The sequence below is a fragment of the Dipodomys ordii genome, unplaced genomic scaffold, assembly GCF_000151885.1.
Source record: "Dipodomys ordii isolate 6190 unplaced genomic scaffold, Dord_2.0 Scaffold3, whole genome shotgun sequence".
Lineage (NCBI taxonomy): Eukaryota > Metazoa > Chordata > Mammalia > Rodentia > Heteromyidae > Dipodomys > Dipodomys ordii.
Window position 1 is genome coordinate 1,994,537 of NW_012267219.1, and position 14,929 is coordinate 2,009,465.

The window sequence follows — 14,929 nt, forward strand, 5'->3', positions numbered from 1 at the left end:
CAAGGCTAGCGCCCTATCACTTGAGCCACAGCACCACTTCCAGCTTTTTTTCTTTTTGCTTATGTGGTGCTGAGGAATTGAACCCAGGGCCTCATGCATGCAAGGCAAGCGCTCTACCTTCCCAGCCCGAGTTAGGTTTTTTTTGGTTGGTCGTGGGGCCTGAACTCTGGGCCTGGGCCCTGACCCTCAGCATTTCAGCTCAAGGCTAGTGCGCTACCACTTGAGCCCCAGTGCAACTTTCAGCTTTTCCTGCTCATGTGGTAATGAGGAATTGAGCCCAGGGCCTCATGCATGCAAGGCAAACACTCTACCACTGAGCTACCTTCCCAGCCCAAGTTGATTTTTGAAAGAGATAGTCTAGATTCATTCTGCAAATGGGCATCAAGTTTCCTCAGCACAATTTATTCATTTTTCCCAACTTATGTTGGTAGCATATGGATTTCTGGGTCCACATTATTATTCACTGGCCTTGTGTCTTTTTGTGTGTGTACTTGTAATATTCTTGGGGCTGAACTCAGAGCCTGGGTTCAAACCATGATCTTAGAGCTCAGCCTCTTGAGTATTTTTGGATTGTAAGCCTGAGCCACCAGCACCCAGCTCCATACTAATCTTAATTTAGTGGTTAGCACTCAAAATTTTTGTCACTGATGGGGCTGGGACGGTGACTCAGTGGTAGAGCGCTTGCCTTCCATGCCTGAGGCCCTGAGTTCAATTCCTCAGCACCACATAAGAAAAAAGAAACAAGCTGGAATTGGTGCTGTGGCTCAAGTGGAAGAGCGCTAGCCTTAAGCTGAAGAGCTGAGGGACAGTGCCCAGGCTCAGAGTTCAGGCCCCACGACCGGACCCCCCCCCCCAAAAAAATAATTTTGTCACTGCAGTTTTAGTTAAAGTCTAACTGAAGAAGAAAAAAAATACCTATTTGCCAGGTTCCAATATAGTGAAGGAATCAACATTGAACAAAGATCATCAGGTACCTCTGACTTAAGAGAAATTAACTATATGGTCACTAAAAGATTGATGAGAGGTTCAACCCTACAAAGATGAATGAATGATAGCCAAGTGAAATCTTCAACCAATATTGATAGTTACAGTACATTTCTGGGAAATTTATTACAAGATACAGGCACCAAAAAGAATGGTTCCAGACAGGTCAAAAGCACACAAGGGGTGGGAATGTGTGTGGCTTAGTGGTCGAGTGCTTGCATAGTATGCATGAAGCTCTGGGTTCTATTCCTCAGTACCACATAAACAGAAAAAGTCAGAAGTGTTGATTCAAGTGGTATAGTGCTAGCCTTGAGCTGAAGCAACTCAGGGACAGTGCCCACACTCTTAATCAAACCCCAGGACTGGAAAAAAAAGAACAAGAAACATAGGTACCTGTTTGTTCCCTCCCCCCTACCCCCAGTCCTGGGGTTTGAACTCAGGGTTTGGGCACTGTCTCTGAAGACTCTTTGTGCTCAATGCTAGCTAGGCTCTACCACGGTGCCACAGCACCACTTCCCATTTTTGAGTGGTTAATTGGAGGTAAGAATCTCAAGGGGACTTTTCTGCCCAGGCTGGTTTTGAACCTCCATATTCAGATCTCAGCATCCTTAGTAACTAGGATTACAGGTGTGAGCCATCGGCATCCAGCTTAGTACTTATTTGAGATCTAAGAATTGTGGTTCAAAGCTAGCCAGGACAAGAAAGTCAGTGATATTCACCTCCAATTAACTGTTAAAAAAAGAAAGGTTGGGAATGTGGCTTATTGGTAGAGTGCTTACCTAGCATATATTTAGCCCTGAGTTTGATTCCTCAGTACAATATAAACAGAAAAAGCCTAAAGTGGCCCTGTGGCTCAAGTGGTAGAATGCTAGCTTTGAGCAAAAGCAGCTCAGGAACAATGCCCAGGCCCTCAGTTAAAGCCCCAGGACTTGGGGGGAAAAAAAGGTACCAAAATTTTTTTCTTTCAACTCAAGTGACTTTATAATTACTTAAGTTATTATGAATTGGATAAACTGACAAGTTGAATTAAAACTCTTTTGTAGAACAAGAACTTTCATTTTTGAAGTATTTATCTGAACTTTTTTTTTTTGGCTGGTCATGGGGCTTGAACTTGGCCTGGGTGCTGCTGTCCCTCAGCTCTTCAGCTCAAGGCTAGTGCTCTACCACTTGAGCCACAACTCCACTTTCGGTTTTCTAGTGCTTAACTGGAGAGAAGAGATTCCTGGACTTTCCTGCCTGGGCTAGCTTTGAACCATGATCCTCAGATCTCAGCCTCTGGAGTAGCTAGGATTACAGGCGTGAGCCACTGGCGCCTGGCTTTTAGTCCATTTTTTACACAGGTTACACAAGTACAGTGGCTTGAAGTTGGCCACATAAAAGTTTGGATTTTCCAATCAAGGATGGGGTCTTACCACTTGAGCTAAATCTCCACTTCTGCTTTTTTGCCAGTTAATTGAAGATTCAGTGATTTGTTTGTTTAGGCTGGTTTCAAAACTGGAGCTTCAAAGCTGGGCGCTTATCTCCAATAAACCACCAGAAAACAGGAAGTAGCACAGTGGCTCAAGTAGTAGAGTGCTAGCCTTCAGCTGAAGAACTCAGGGACAGTACCCAGGCCCAGAGTTCAAGCCCCACAACCAACAACAACAACAAAAAACAAAACAAAAAGGAGCTTTAGATCTCAGTCTGAAAAGTCATTAGGATTACTAGCACTAGTCACCAGCGAATTTAGGCCAATTTAAACAAGGTATTTAATTCCCAAAAGGCAAATAGGTATTGTACTCTATTAAGTCATGTTGCTAACCCAGACAATTCACCTTCGACTTAAAATTTCAAAGTATAGACGTGAGGCCTGGACTGGGAAGGTAGCTTCGTGGTAGGGTGCTTGCCTTGCATGCATGAGGTCCTGGGTTCAATTCCTCAGCACTATATAAGCAGAAAAAAACCAGAAGTGATGCTGTGGCTCAAGTGGTAGAGCGCTCGCCTTGAGCTGAAGAGCTGAGGGACAGCACCCAGGTCCAGCGTTCAGGCCCCATGATGGACCAAAAAAAAAGATCTGCGGCCTTAAGCCGGGTGCCGGTGGCTCATGCCTGTAATCCTAGCTACTCAGGAGGCTAAGATATGAGGATATCGGTTCAAAGTTCACCTTGAGCTGAAGAGCTGAGGGACAGCACCCAAGCCGAGTTCAAGCCCCACGACTGACAAAAACATTAAAAAAAAAAAGTTTATATATGAGGCCTTTAAGGAAGTTGTGCTGTGGCAAGTGTAGAGTGCTAGCCTTGAGCTGAAGAACTGAGGGGCAGAGTCCAGGCCCAGAGTTCAAGCCCCATGACCTACAAAAAAATTAAAATTAAAGGGTGTGGGAAGTTGGCTCAGTGGTAGAGTGCTTGCCTCCCATGCAAGAGGCCCTGGGTTTGATTCCTCAGTACCACATAAGCAGAAAAAAGCTGGAAGTGGTGCTGTGTCTCAAGTGGTAGGGCTCTAGCCTTGAGCAGAACTAAGAGACAGACAGCATCCAGGCCCAGAGTTCATCCCCCAGGACTGACAAAATAAATAAATAAAATTAAAAAATTTGCCAGGAAGTGCCGTTGTGGCTCAAATGGTAGAGTGCTTGCCTTGAGCTGAAGAGTTCAGGGACAGGCTCAGGCCCAGAGTTCAAGCCCCATGACAGGGGGGAAAAAAACTGCCAGGCGCATGTGGCTCAGGGCTGTATTCCTAGCTACTCAGGAGGCTGAGATCTGAGGATCAAGGTTCAACGCCAGCCCAGGCACACTCTGATCTCCAATTAACCACCAGAAAATGGGAAGTGGCACTGAGTGTCAAGCGGTACAGCACTAGCCTTGAGCTGAAGAGCTCAAGGACAGTGCCCAGGCCCAAAGTTCAAGCCCCATGACAGACCAAAAAAAAAAAAGAAAAAAAAAGATATGAGGCCTCTAAGACTGGCATTCCTTGCCACACCGACTCTCCCAGAACAAGCTGTTTTATACAAAAATTTTCTTTTGGCCTGGGGATATAGCTTAATGGTAAATGGTAGAGTTTTCCTATCATGTGAGAGGCCCTGGGTTTAATTCCAAATGCTTTTTATTTTTAAATAAAAATACAAAAACGGGAGGTGCATTGGTGGCTCATGCCTATAATCCTAACTACTCAAAAGGATGAGATCTAAGGATTGAGGCTGGAAGCCAGCCTACGCAGTTAAGTTTTGGAGGCTCTCATCTCCAACTAATACAGAAAAAGCCAGCAGTGCTAGCCTTGCGCAAAAGGAACTTAGGGACAGCAGTTAGGCCTAGAGTTCAAGGCCCAGCCCCCGCAAAAAAAAAAAAAAAAACACAATACCACAAAATCGGGCCCCAGTGGTTACTCAGGAGGTTGAGATCAGAATCAGCTGGAAGCCACAGGGAGCTGCAAAGTCCAGCTAATCACCAAAAAAGCTGGAAGTAGAGCTGTGGCTCAAGTGGTATAGTGCAAGGCTCCGAGTTCAAGCTCCAGGACTGGCATACAAAAATAAAACATACTAAAAGTACACATTTATTTTGGGGGGAGAGGGTAGTGGATTTTTTACTCAAGGCCTCCTGCTTGGCACACAAGTTCAGCAACCTGAGCCACACCTCTACTCTAGAAGATCATTTTGGGGAGGCGGGGGTGGGGATTCCTTCCACAATTCTTATACCCTTTACAGTACACTACATGTTTTCCTCAGTCATCAACTGCCTGTGGAGCAGCCTTATCCACTTATATCTCTATGAAAACCTTTAAAAGCGTAATACTTAAAAAAAATAACTCTTTCAATTGCTCTCTATAACCTAACCTTTTTTGAGGCAGTTGATATTCAAGACATAAAAATATGTTCCAAGATCTAAAAACCTTCTTCTGAGAAAAATGTAGTCTGGAAAAGGATGTGTCCTTCCCCCCCCCCCCATACACACAAAATTTTAACCGGTTCAAATCAGCAAGAACTTCTTTTAACCTAATAAAAGTTAGATGGCTAAAAAAAAAAATTACATAGCTATTTCATCCTTACCCTGAAAGAGAATGAAACATCACCTGAAGCTCATGGTGGACCCCAGAAAATGTCCACAAAGTATCTTTCCACTCGACACGTGCTGAACTACCAACTCAATGGTAGCAACTCCTTCCTGCCAGGGGAGCTAAGGCGTTTGAGCAACCTTCGTTTTTGTTTTGTTTTTCCAAGAGACTGGAGTCGGGAGGAGGCCTGCAAGGACCCACACTCAAGAAAGCGAGACCCAGGAGAGGAAGTGGAAGTTGTGGCGACGGCGTGGCCTCCCTCGAGTTGCCTAGCAGTGGAGGCCGCTCAGGGCGGAGGGCCGCGTGGCGCCGCCCGGAGACCCAATCAGTTCTTGGGGGGCTCCCAACACAGGTGCAGTCGGCCTCGGCGGCCCAAGAAGCCACGGGGCCCTCTCCACGAGGGTCCACGCCTCCCCGGGGCCGCATGGCGGAAAGCGCCCAGACCTTAGGCCTAGGGTGAAGTTCCCGAGAGTTCCGAGCAGCCCACACTGCCCGAAAGGGGAAAAGTGCGCTTTCTGAAACCGGGAAAGCGGCAAAGAGATGGGAAAAGCAGACATCAGGAGGAAAAATGTCCTCCACCCGCCAACGGTAACCGGAACTAGGATCTCGGACCCCCCCACCCCCCCACACACCAGGACGACGGCCACCGCGGAGCCGCGAGAGCCCCAGGGCCGCACGAGGGGGAGGCCGCTCCCCGGGCGCCCCCAGAGCGGCCTCCACCTAACTCCCGGCGACCTTCCCGCGGAGGGATGTCGCACTCACATGGTGAATGGGGCAGGGGGACGGGCGAACGGGTGGGCGGGCCTCTCTAGCGGCGGCGGCAGTGGAGCCGACTCCTCTCCGGTGGCGACTCCGGCGTTTTCTCTCGGGTCGCGGCCTCTTCTCGCTCCCCTCAGGCGAAGGCAGCGGTGGCGGCGGCGGCGGCGGCGGGATCGACCTCGATTCCCAGAATGCACCGCGCGCGAGAGCGGCTCCTCAGTCGAAGAGGAGAGGAAAGTGTAGGAAAAGGGGCGCGAGGACGGAGAATGAACGTGCGTGCGTGCGAGCTAGGGGTGGTGAGGCCGGGCGGCGGCTGGTGACGCAGCAAAATGCCCGGGCCTTGCCGCCGCGCGTGCGCAGTCTTTGTTTTGGGGCTCCTGCGCGGCTTTCTAGAGATCTCTACGGAAAAGGCGGGGCCTCCCAGCTCCTTCGCGATCCTTCCTGTGCCGGCCCCGCCCTTCGTCCTTACTCCCTGCCCCCTCCGGGCCTGACTCTATCCCGCCTCTGCTCCCGCGCTCCAGTCTCGCGTTAGAAAACCGTTGGTCCCCTAACGAACCGCTCTCGCTCGAGCCCTGCGCGCGATTTTCCCCTGGAACGGCTGGGCTCGCTGTGGGAGGAAACCCCAGCGGAGGGGCGCCGGGTTTGGAGACTTCACCCCCAAATGGGCCATGGGTTTTATTATTATTATTATTATCATTAAATCTTTTCGGCTTTGGGTGCCAGTCCTGGAGCTTGCACCCGGGCTGGGCACTGTCCCAGAGTTTTTTGCTCAGAGCTAGCTCACTACCACTTCAGTCATACGCTGCACTTCCGGATTTTTGGTGGTTAATGGGAGATGAGTGTCACTGACTTTCCTGTGCTGGCTGGCTTCGAACCTAAGATCCTCTATCTCAGTCTTCTGACTAGCTAGGATTACAGGCGTGAGCCACCTGCTCCCAGGTTGCCACTGGTTATTTTTGAGGGAGTAAACTAGACCCTGAGGAAATACTCCTTCAAAAAGAGGCGAGGGGCTGGGAAGGTGGCTCGGTGGTAGAGTGCTTGCCTCGCATGCGTGAAGCCCTGGGTTCGATTCCTCAGTACTACATACACAGAAAAAGTCGGAAGTGGGCTATGGCTCAAGTGGTAGAGTGTTAGCTCTGAGCAAAAGAAGCTCAGGAACAGCGCCCAGGCCCTGAGTTCAAACCTCAAGATTGGCAAAAAAAAAAAAAAAATCCCCAAAAGAGGTGAAAAACTTGTGTTCATAAAATATGCGAAAAAGAGTTGACATCATAAATCAAAAGTTGGGTCCCTCACCCCAGTTTTGTAAATGTCAGAGACCCTGTCCAGGGCAGCAAAGGAAATGAGGAACTGTTTTGTTTTTTTTGTCGGTCGTGTGGCTTGAACTCTGGGCCTGGGCGCTGTCCCTCAGCTCTATCAGCTCAAGGCGAGCGCTCTACCACTTGAGCTACAGCGCCACTTCTGATTTTCTGGTGGTTTATTGGAGATAGGAGTCTCATGGTCTCTCCTGCTCGGGCTGGTTTTGAACCGCGATCCTCAGATCTCAGCCTCCTGAGTAGGATTACAGGCGTGAGCCACCAGCGCCCGGCATGAGGAACTGTTTACCTGTGGGAGCAGACATGTGGCACTGCTTTAAGAAATTTGTGCCTTTGGCTGGGAAGGTGGCTCAGTGGTAGAGTGCTTGCCTTGCATTCACGAGGCCCTGGGTTCGATTCCTCAGCACCACATAAGCAAAAAGAAAAAAGCCGGAAGTGGTGCTGTGGTTTAAGTGGTAGAGCACTAGCCTTGAGCTGAAGAGCTGAGGGACAGTGCCCAGGCCCAGAGTTCAGGCCCCACGACCGGATCCACAAAAAAAGAAAGAAAGAAAGAAAGAAATTTGTGCCCTAGGTGACACAGGAAGGATATTTGAGGGGACTGTCTAGGATGTAGGTGTCCCCAAGCACATCAGTTTGAGGCAGGGAAGCTTTGTGCCTTAACCGCTAGTGGTGGTTAGTAACAAGAAACTAGACCAGTTTTTCCTCTGTCTCTCCATCCCTCTTTTCCTCCCCCCACCTCTTTTTTCTTTTGTGCCAGTTTGAACTCAAGGACTCATGCTCTCCCCCTTGGCTTTTATTTTTTTCCTGCTCAAGGCTAACACTCTACCCCTTGAGCCAGCCACAGCTTCTCTTACTGCTCTTACTGCTTGGGCTGGCTTTTTGAGTTAGGATCTTTTGATCTGAGCATCCTGAGTAGGAAGGAGCACCTGGCCCTAAGACCACTTAAGGATCGTATAGAGACATGTCCCCAAACTCACTGCTAGTTAGAACACAATAGAAGCTTAAAAGTGCCACAAAGGCCAGGCACTGGTGGCTCCTGCCTGTAATCCTAGCTACTCAGGAGGCTGAGATCTGAAGACCATGGTTCAAAGCCAGCCAGGCAGGAAAGTCCATGAGACCCTTACCTCCAATAAACCACCAGAAAACTGGAAGTGGCGCTGTCACTCAAGTGGTAGAGCGCTTGATGTGAGCTGAAGAGCTCAGGGACAGTGCCCAGGCCCAGATTTTAAGCCCCAGGACTGACAAAAAAGAAAAAAGTGCCACAGAATAGGGACATCATATTAAGCAACTAGGTTGAGCAAGACAGTATTGGGAATGGTGGAACTTGAATTTTGGGCTCAAATTCCACTTAAAAGGAATACAAGGTGGGTTAGTGGTAGAGCGCTTGCCTTGCATGCCTGAGGCCCTGGGTTCGATTCCTCGGCACCACATAAAAAGAAAAAAGTCAGAAGTGGCGCTGTGGCTCAAGTGGTAGAGCGCTAGCCTTGAGCTGAAGAGTTGAGGGACAGCGCCCACGCCCAGAGTTCAGGCCCCACGACTGGACTCAAAAAAAAAAATCCCGGGCTGGGAAGGTGGCTCAGTGGTAGAGTGCTTGCCTTGCATGCTGAGGCCCTGGGTTTGATTCCTCAGCACCACATAAGCAAAAAGAAAAAAGCCGAAAGTGGCGCTGTGGCTCAAGCGGTAGAGTGCTAGCCTTGAGCTGAAGAGCTGAGGGACAGCACCCAGGCCCAGAGTTCAGGCTCCACAACCGGACCCAAAAAAAAAAAAAAAATCCCCAAGCAATACAAATCTTTAACTTTATATATTTTTTTTTGTTTGTTTGTTTTGGGTCCAGTTGTGGGGCCTGAACTCTGGGCCTGGGCGCTGGCCCTCAGCTCTTCAGCTCAAGGCTAGCGCTCTACCACTTGACCACAGCGCCCACTTCCGGCTTTTTTCTTTTTTGCTTATGTGGTGCTGGGGAATCAAACCCAGGGCCTCATGCATTGTAAGGCAAGTGCTCTACCACTGATCCACCTTCCCAGCCCCTAACTTTATATTTTTTAACTTTTTAATTCGTATTTCTATTTTTATTTTTTGGTAGGTCATGGGGCTTTAACTCTGGACCTAGGCGCTGTCCCTTAGCTCTTCAGCTCAAGGCTAGTGCTCTACCACTTGAGCCACTTCTGTTTTTTTTCTGGTGGTTTATTGAAGGTAAGAGTTTCATAGACTTTCCTGCCTGGCCTGGCTTTGAACTGTGATCCTCAGATCTCAGACTCCTTAATAGCTAGGATTACAGGCATGAGCCACTGGGGCCTGACTTAACTTTTATTTTTTATTATTATTTTTTGTCGTTCATGGGGCCTGAACTCTGGGCCTGGGCGCTGTCCCTCAGCTCTTCAGCTGTAGGCTAGCACTCTACTGCTTGAGCCTCAGCCCCTCTTCTGGCTCTTTCTGCTTATGTGGTGCTGAGGAATCGAACCAGGACCTCATGCATGCAAGGCAAACACTCTACCACTGAGACACCTTCCCATTCCCCAACTCTTTCATTATTTTTTATTTTTATTTTGGTGAGTTGTGGGGCTTGAACTCTGGGCTTGGATGCTTTCCCTGTGCTCCTCAGCTCAAGGCGAGCGCTCTACCGGTTGAGCCACAGTGCCACTTCCAGTTTTCTAGTGGTTTATTGGAGATAAGAGTCTCACAGACTTTCCTACCTGGGCTGGCTTTGAACTGCTATCCTCAGATCTCAGCCTCCTGAGTAGCTAGGATTACAGGCATGAGACACCAGCGCCTGGCAGCTTTTTTATTTTTAATGGGGTTGTACCTTAGAGCCCAGGCTGACCTTGAAATTTCGAGTCTCTTGACTAAGCCTCTGGAATATTGAGTTTATAGATGACATATTACAAACTATTGACTTTCAAAAGCCTACTACTTAGGGGAAACAAAATACCCAGATTTAAAAAAAAAAGCGGTAGAACGACTAGGAATATGGCTCAGTGGTATAGTGCTTGCCTAGCATACATGGCATGCATGAAGTCCTGGGTATGATTCCTCAGTATCACATGAACAGAAAAGGCCAGATGTGGTGCTGTGGCTCAGGTGGTAGAGTGCTAGCCTTGAGCACAGAGAGGCTCAGGAACAGTGCTCAGACCCTGAGTTCAAGCACCAGGACTGGCAAAGAAAAAAAAAAGAAAGAAATACAAGCTGATCATGGGTGATTCATACCTGTAATCCTAGCTGTTCAGGAACGTGAGATCTGAGGATCATAGTTCCAGGCCAAGCCTAAGCAGGAAAGTCCATGAGACTTTTTTTTTTTGTCAGTTGTGGGGCTTGAACTCTGGGCCTGGGTGCTGTCCCTCAGCTCTTCAGCTCAAGGCTAGCACTCTACCACTTGAGCCATAGTGCTACTTCTGGCTTTCTGGTGGCTAATTGGAGATAATAGTCTTATGGATTTTTCCTGCCTGGGCTGGCTTTGAACCTTGATTCTCAAATCTCAGCCTCCTGAGTAGCTAGGATTACAAGTGTGAGCCACTGGCACTGGGCAGTCCATGAGACTTATCATCTGCAATTAATTAGCAAAAACCCAGAAGTAGAACTGTGGTTCAAATGGTAGAACACTAACCTTTGTGGGGGGGAGGAAGAGAAGCTTAGGCCAGCACCCAAGTCCTTAGTTCAAGCCCCAGAACCAGCACTAAAAAAAAAAAAAAAGTGTTAGCCAGTTTTGAAAGAGACAAGTGAGGGTCTGAATTCAAGCCCTAGTTCTAACAAGAAAAAAATTATCCAGAGCACATAGTGGATGACATCTCTGAGTTGGTTTGAAACTAGCATCTCATGTTTTACCATTGATCTATACCCTCTTTTGTCAAGGCTAGCTTGAACCTAGTGTCTTACAGATCTCACTGTCAAGTAGCATGAAGCCCCCCAGTGCCTGGCTCCCCATCCCTTTTTAACTTTTTTGTCCAGGGCTTAATTTTCTTCTTCTTCTTCTTCTTCTTTTTTTTTTTTTGGTCAGTTGTGGGGTTTGAACTCAGCCTGGGCAGTGTCCCTCAGCTCTTCAGCTGAAGGTTAATGCTCCATCACTTGAACCACAACGCCACTTCGCCACTTCGGGTTTTCTGAGTGGTTTATTTGAGATAAGAGTCTCACAGATTTTCCTGCCTGGGCTGCCTTTGAACTGTGACCCTCAGATCTCAGCCTCCTGAGTAGCTAGGATTACAGGTGTGACCCACCAGCACTCAGCCAGGGCTTAATTTTCTAGAAAAGGTACTTGTGGTTTTACTGACCATATTTATAGTAAGGCATTATGAAATTACCTCAGTTGTATGTTTTTGATAGGCTAACACCAATTTTTTGTTGTTGTTGTTGGTTGTGGGGCTTGAGCTCTGGGCTTCGGCACTACTCAGGAGGCTGGGCTCTGAGGATCACAGTTCAAAGCCAGCCTAGGCAGAAAAGTCCATGAGACTCGTATCTCCAATTAATCATGAGGAAACCAGAAGTGGCGCTGTGGCTCAAGTGGTAGAGCTGAAGAGCTCAAGGACAGTACCCAGGCCCAGAGTTCAAACCCCATGACCACCATCAACAAAAACATTGGTTACATTTGTTGCCTGGAGCTCAGAAAAACTGCAAATATGGTAGTTGAGCAATGATCTAAATCCCAGAAGTACAACAGAAGCAGTAGGAATGGGAAAAGGCTCAACAGAATTTTGATGTGTCTGGCCTTGAAGTCTATTTAGAAAAGGGAAGAGATAAGCAGGTTTCCAGTGTGGGAGATTGGTTGAAATGTGACACCATTAGCTGTGATGGAAAGAAACAGATGGAGGAGTAGAATGATAATTTTGTATACATTTTGTAGTTGAGAGCATTTTTTTTTGTGTGTGGGATTGGTAAGAAATGGAAGGGGGAGAGAAGCCATTAGAAAGGGAGGAGTTGAAGACAGGAAAACTGTCTTGAATAAGGCAGGAGAAAATAAGGAAAAATAAGGTCATGGAAGAGAAGAAATGAAATTAAGTCTTAGGGTTTTAAAATGTGTAATGGAGGGTCTGGGAAGGTGGCTTAGCGGTAGAGCGCTTGCCTTGCATGCCTGAGGCCCTGGGTTTGATTCCTCAGCACCACATAAGCACAAAGAAAAAAGCCAGAAGTGGCGCTGTGGCTCAAGTGGTAGAGCGCTAGCCTTGAGCTGAAGAGCTGAGGGACAGTGCCCAGGCCCAGAGTTCAGGACCCATGACCGGAACCCCCCCGCAAAAAAATAAATAAAATGTGTAATGGAAACTGGTGGGCTGGAAAGGTGGCTCAGTGGTAGAGTGTTTGCCTTGCATGCATGAGGCAGCCCTGTGTTCAATTCCTTAGCACCAAATAAGCAGAAAAAGCCAGAAGTGGCGCTGTGGCTCAAGTGGTAGAGTGCTAGCATTGAGCACAAAATGCTCATGGACAATGCCCAGGTCATGAATTCAAACCCCAGGATTGGCACATGCATAAAGGCCTGACAAAATATATGAAACAATGGTTCAAAACAATGGGCTAGGAAGGTGGCTCAATGGTAGAGTGCTTGCCTTTCATGCGTGAAACACTGGGTTCAATTCCTCAGCCCCACAAAAGCAGAAAAAGCTGGAAGTGTGGCTCAAGTGCTAGCCTTAAGCTGGAGAGCTGTGGGACAGCACGCAGGCTTAGAGTTCAAGCCCCATAAGCACCACTACCACCACCACCACCACCACCACCAACAACAACAAAGATATCAGGAACTTCTTTAAAGATGGGAAACTAGCAGGTGCCGGTGGCACATGCCAGTCAGTAATCCTATCAACTCAGGAGGCTGGTGTTTGAGGATTGCAGTTCAAAGCCAGCTTGGGCAGGAAAATCCATGAGAGTCTTTATCTCCAATTAACCACTAGATAACTGGAAGTGGCTCAAAGTGGTAGAGCACTAGCCTTGAGCTGAAAAGCTCAAGGACAGTGCCCATGCCCAGAGTTCGAGCCCCATGACTGACAAAAAAAAAAAAAAGATGGGAAACAAATGTGATAGAATTCTATGTTAAGATTCAGGTTAATGCCTGAAAATTTCCATTGTGAGGGGAGTAAAAGAAGAAGGCAGGGTAGACTCTCAGGAGATAACTTCACATCAAGAGATTTCTGGAGGGCTGGGAGGGTGGCTCAGTGGTAGAGCACTTGCCTTGCATGCATGAGGCCCTGGGTTCGATTCCTCAGCACCACATAAGCAAAAAGCCAGAAGTGGCGCTGTGGCTCAAGTGGTAGAGCGCTAGCCTTGAGCTGAAGAGCTGAGGGACAGCGCCCAGGCCCAGAATTCAGTCCCCACAACTGGACCCAAAAAAAAGATTTCTGGAACTCTTGGGAGTTCCCCTTGAGTTAACTGAGTGTTGGTTAGTACATGTGTGTAAAGAAAATATATAGGTTAGGGGAAGAACTACCTCAAAGGACTAAAGAAAACAGTATCTAAATTTCACACTGGTTTCCACCAGCCAGAGGAAAATAGCTTAGAGTAAAATCAAAATGCTAAGGATTGTTTGAAAATAAAATTATTTGTGGTCCATATGAAATTATCAACACAAAGCTGGGTACTCATAGCTACTCAGGAGGCTGAGGTCTGAGGATCACTGAAGCTAGTCTGGGCAGACAAATCCTCCACTCTCTCCAATTAACTAGCAGAAAGTAGGAATGTGATTCAAGTAGTACAGTGTCAGCTGTGAGGGAAAAAGCAAGAATGTTTAGGTGGCCGGGTGCTAGTGGCTCATGCCTGTAATCCTAGCTACTCAGGAGGCTGAGATCTGAGTGAGGATCAAGGTTCAAAGCCAGCCAGGGCAGGAAAGTCTGAGAGATTCTTATCTCCAATAAACCACTAGAAAACCCGAAGTAGCTCTGTGGCTCAAACAGTGGAGCACTAGCCTTGAATTGAAGAGCTGAGGGATAGAACCCAAGCCCAGAGTTCAAGCCCCACGACTGACAAAAAGCAAAAGAAAAAAAATGCAGATCCCCGAGTTCAATCCCCAGTCCATGGACTGGTAATTGGGTGGCTCAAATGTTTAGTTCCAGCTACTTGGAAAATTGTGAGGCTTTAGGCAGCCCATGCAAAAAGTTGAGATTTTTAACATGGTAACCATGACTATCATTTGAGCTACTCAGAAGGATCACATCCCAGGACCTGGTAAAAAAAAAAGCTGGAGGTGGGCTGGGAAGGTGGCTCAGTGGTAGAGCACTTGCCTTGCATGCTTGAGGCCCTGGGTTCAATTCCTCAGCACCATATAAGAAAAAAGCCAGAAGTGGCGCTGTGGCTCAAGTGGTAGAGTGCTAGACTTGAGCTGAAGAGCTGAGGGACAGCACCCAGGCCCAGAGTTCAGGCCCCACGACCAGACCCCCCCACCAAAAAAAAGCTGGAGGTCTATTAGAATAAAAATACATGCCTAATCTATTGGTCCTGTATTCAGGAGGCTGAGATCTGAAGATCACATTTTGAAGCCTGCCCTGGCAGAAAAGCCTGTGACTTTTTCTTTTTGCTGGTTATGGGGCTTGAATTCAGGGCATGGGTGCTGTCCCTGAGCTTTTTTTGCTCAAGTCACACTTTTTAATTTTTTGTCGGTTATAGGGCTTAAACTCTGGTCCTGGGTGCTGTTCCTGAGCTCTTTAGCTCAAGGTGAAGGCTCTACCACTTGAGCCACAGCGCCACTTCCAGGCTAGCACTTAGAGTTACAGTGATACTTCATGTTCTGGTGTAATTGAAGTCTCACAGACTTTCCTGCCATAGTTGGCTTTGAACCGTGATCCTCAGATCTCAGCCTCCTGAGTAGTTTGATTACAGGCGTGAGCCACAGGTGCCTGGGTCCCATGACACTTATCTCTAACAGTTAAAAGAGCCTGAAGTGGAGC

The 14,929-nt window shown here is 47.9% G+C and overlaps 1 protein-coding gene across 1 annotated transcript in view; it reads right to left on the minus strand.

Moving 5' to 3' along the window:
• Window positions 1–6,191, minus strand: part of Ptges3 (prostaglandin E synthase 3 (cytosolic)) — a 22,702-nt gene extending 16,511 nt beyond the window's left edge. The window contains exon 1 of the mRNA XM_013022321.1: window positions 5,770–6,191. Coding sequence (XP_012877775.1) covers window positions 5,770–5,771 — 2 coding nt within the window. The 5' untranslated portion in view covers window positions 5,772–6,191. The remainder of the gene's footprint in view (window positions 1–5,769) is intronic.
• Between the last annotated feature and the right edge of the window lie 8,738 nt (window positions 6,192–14,929).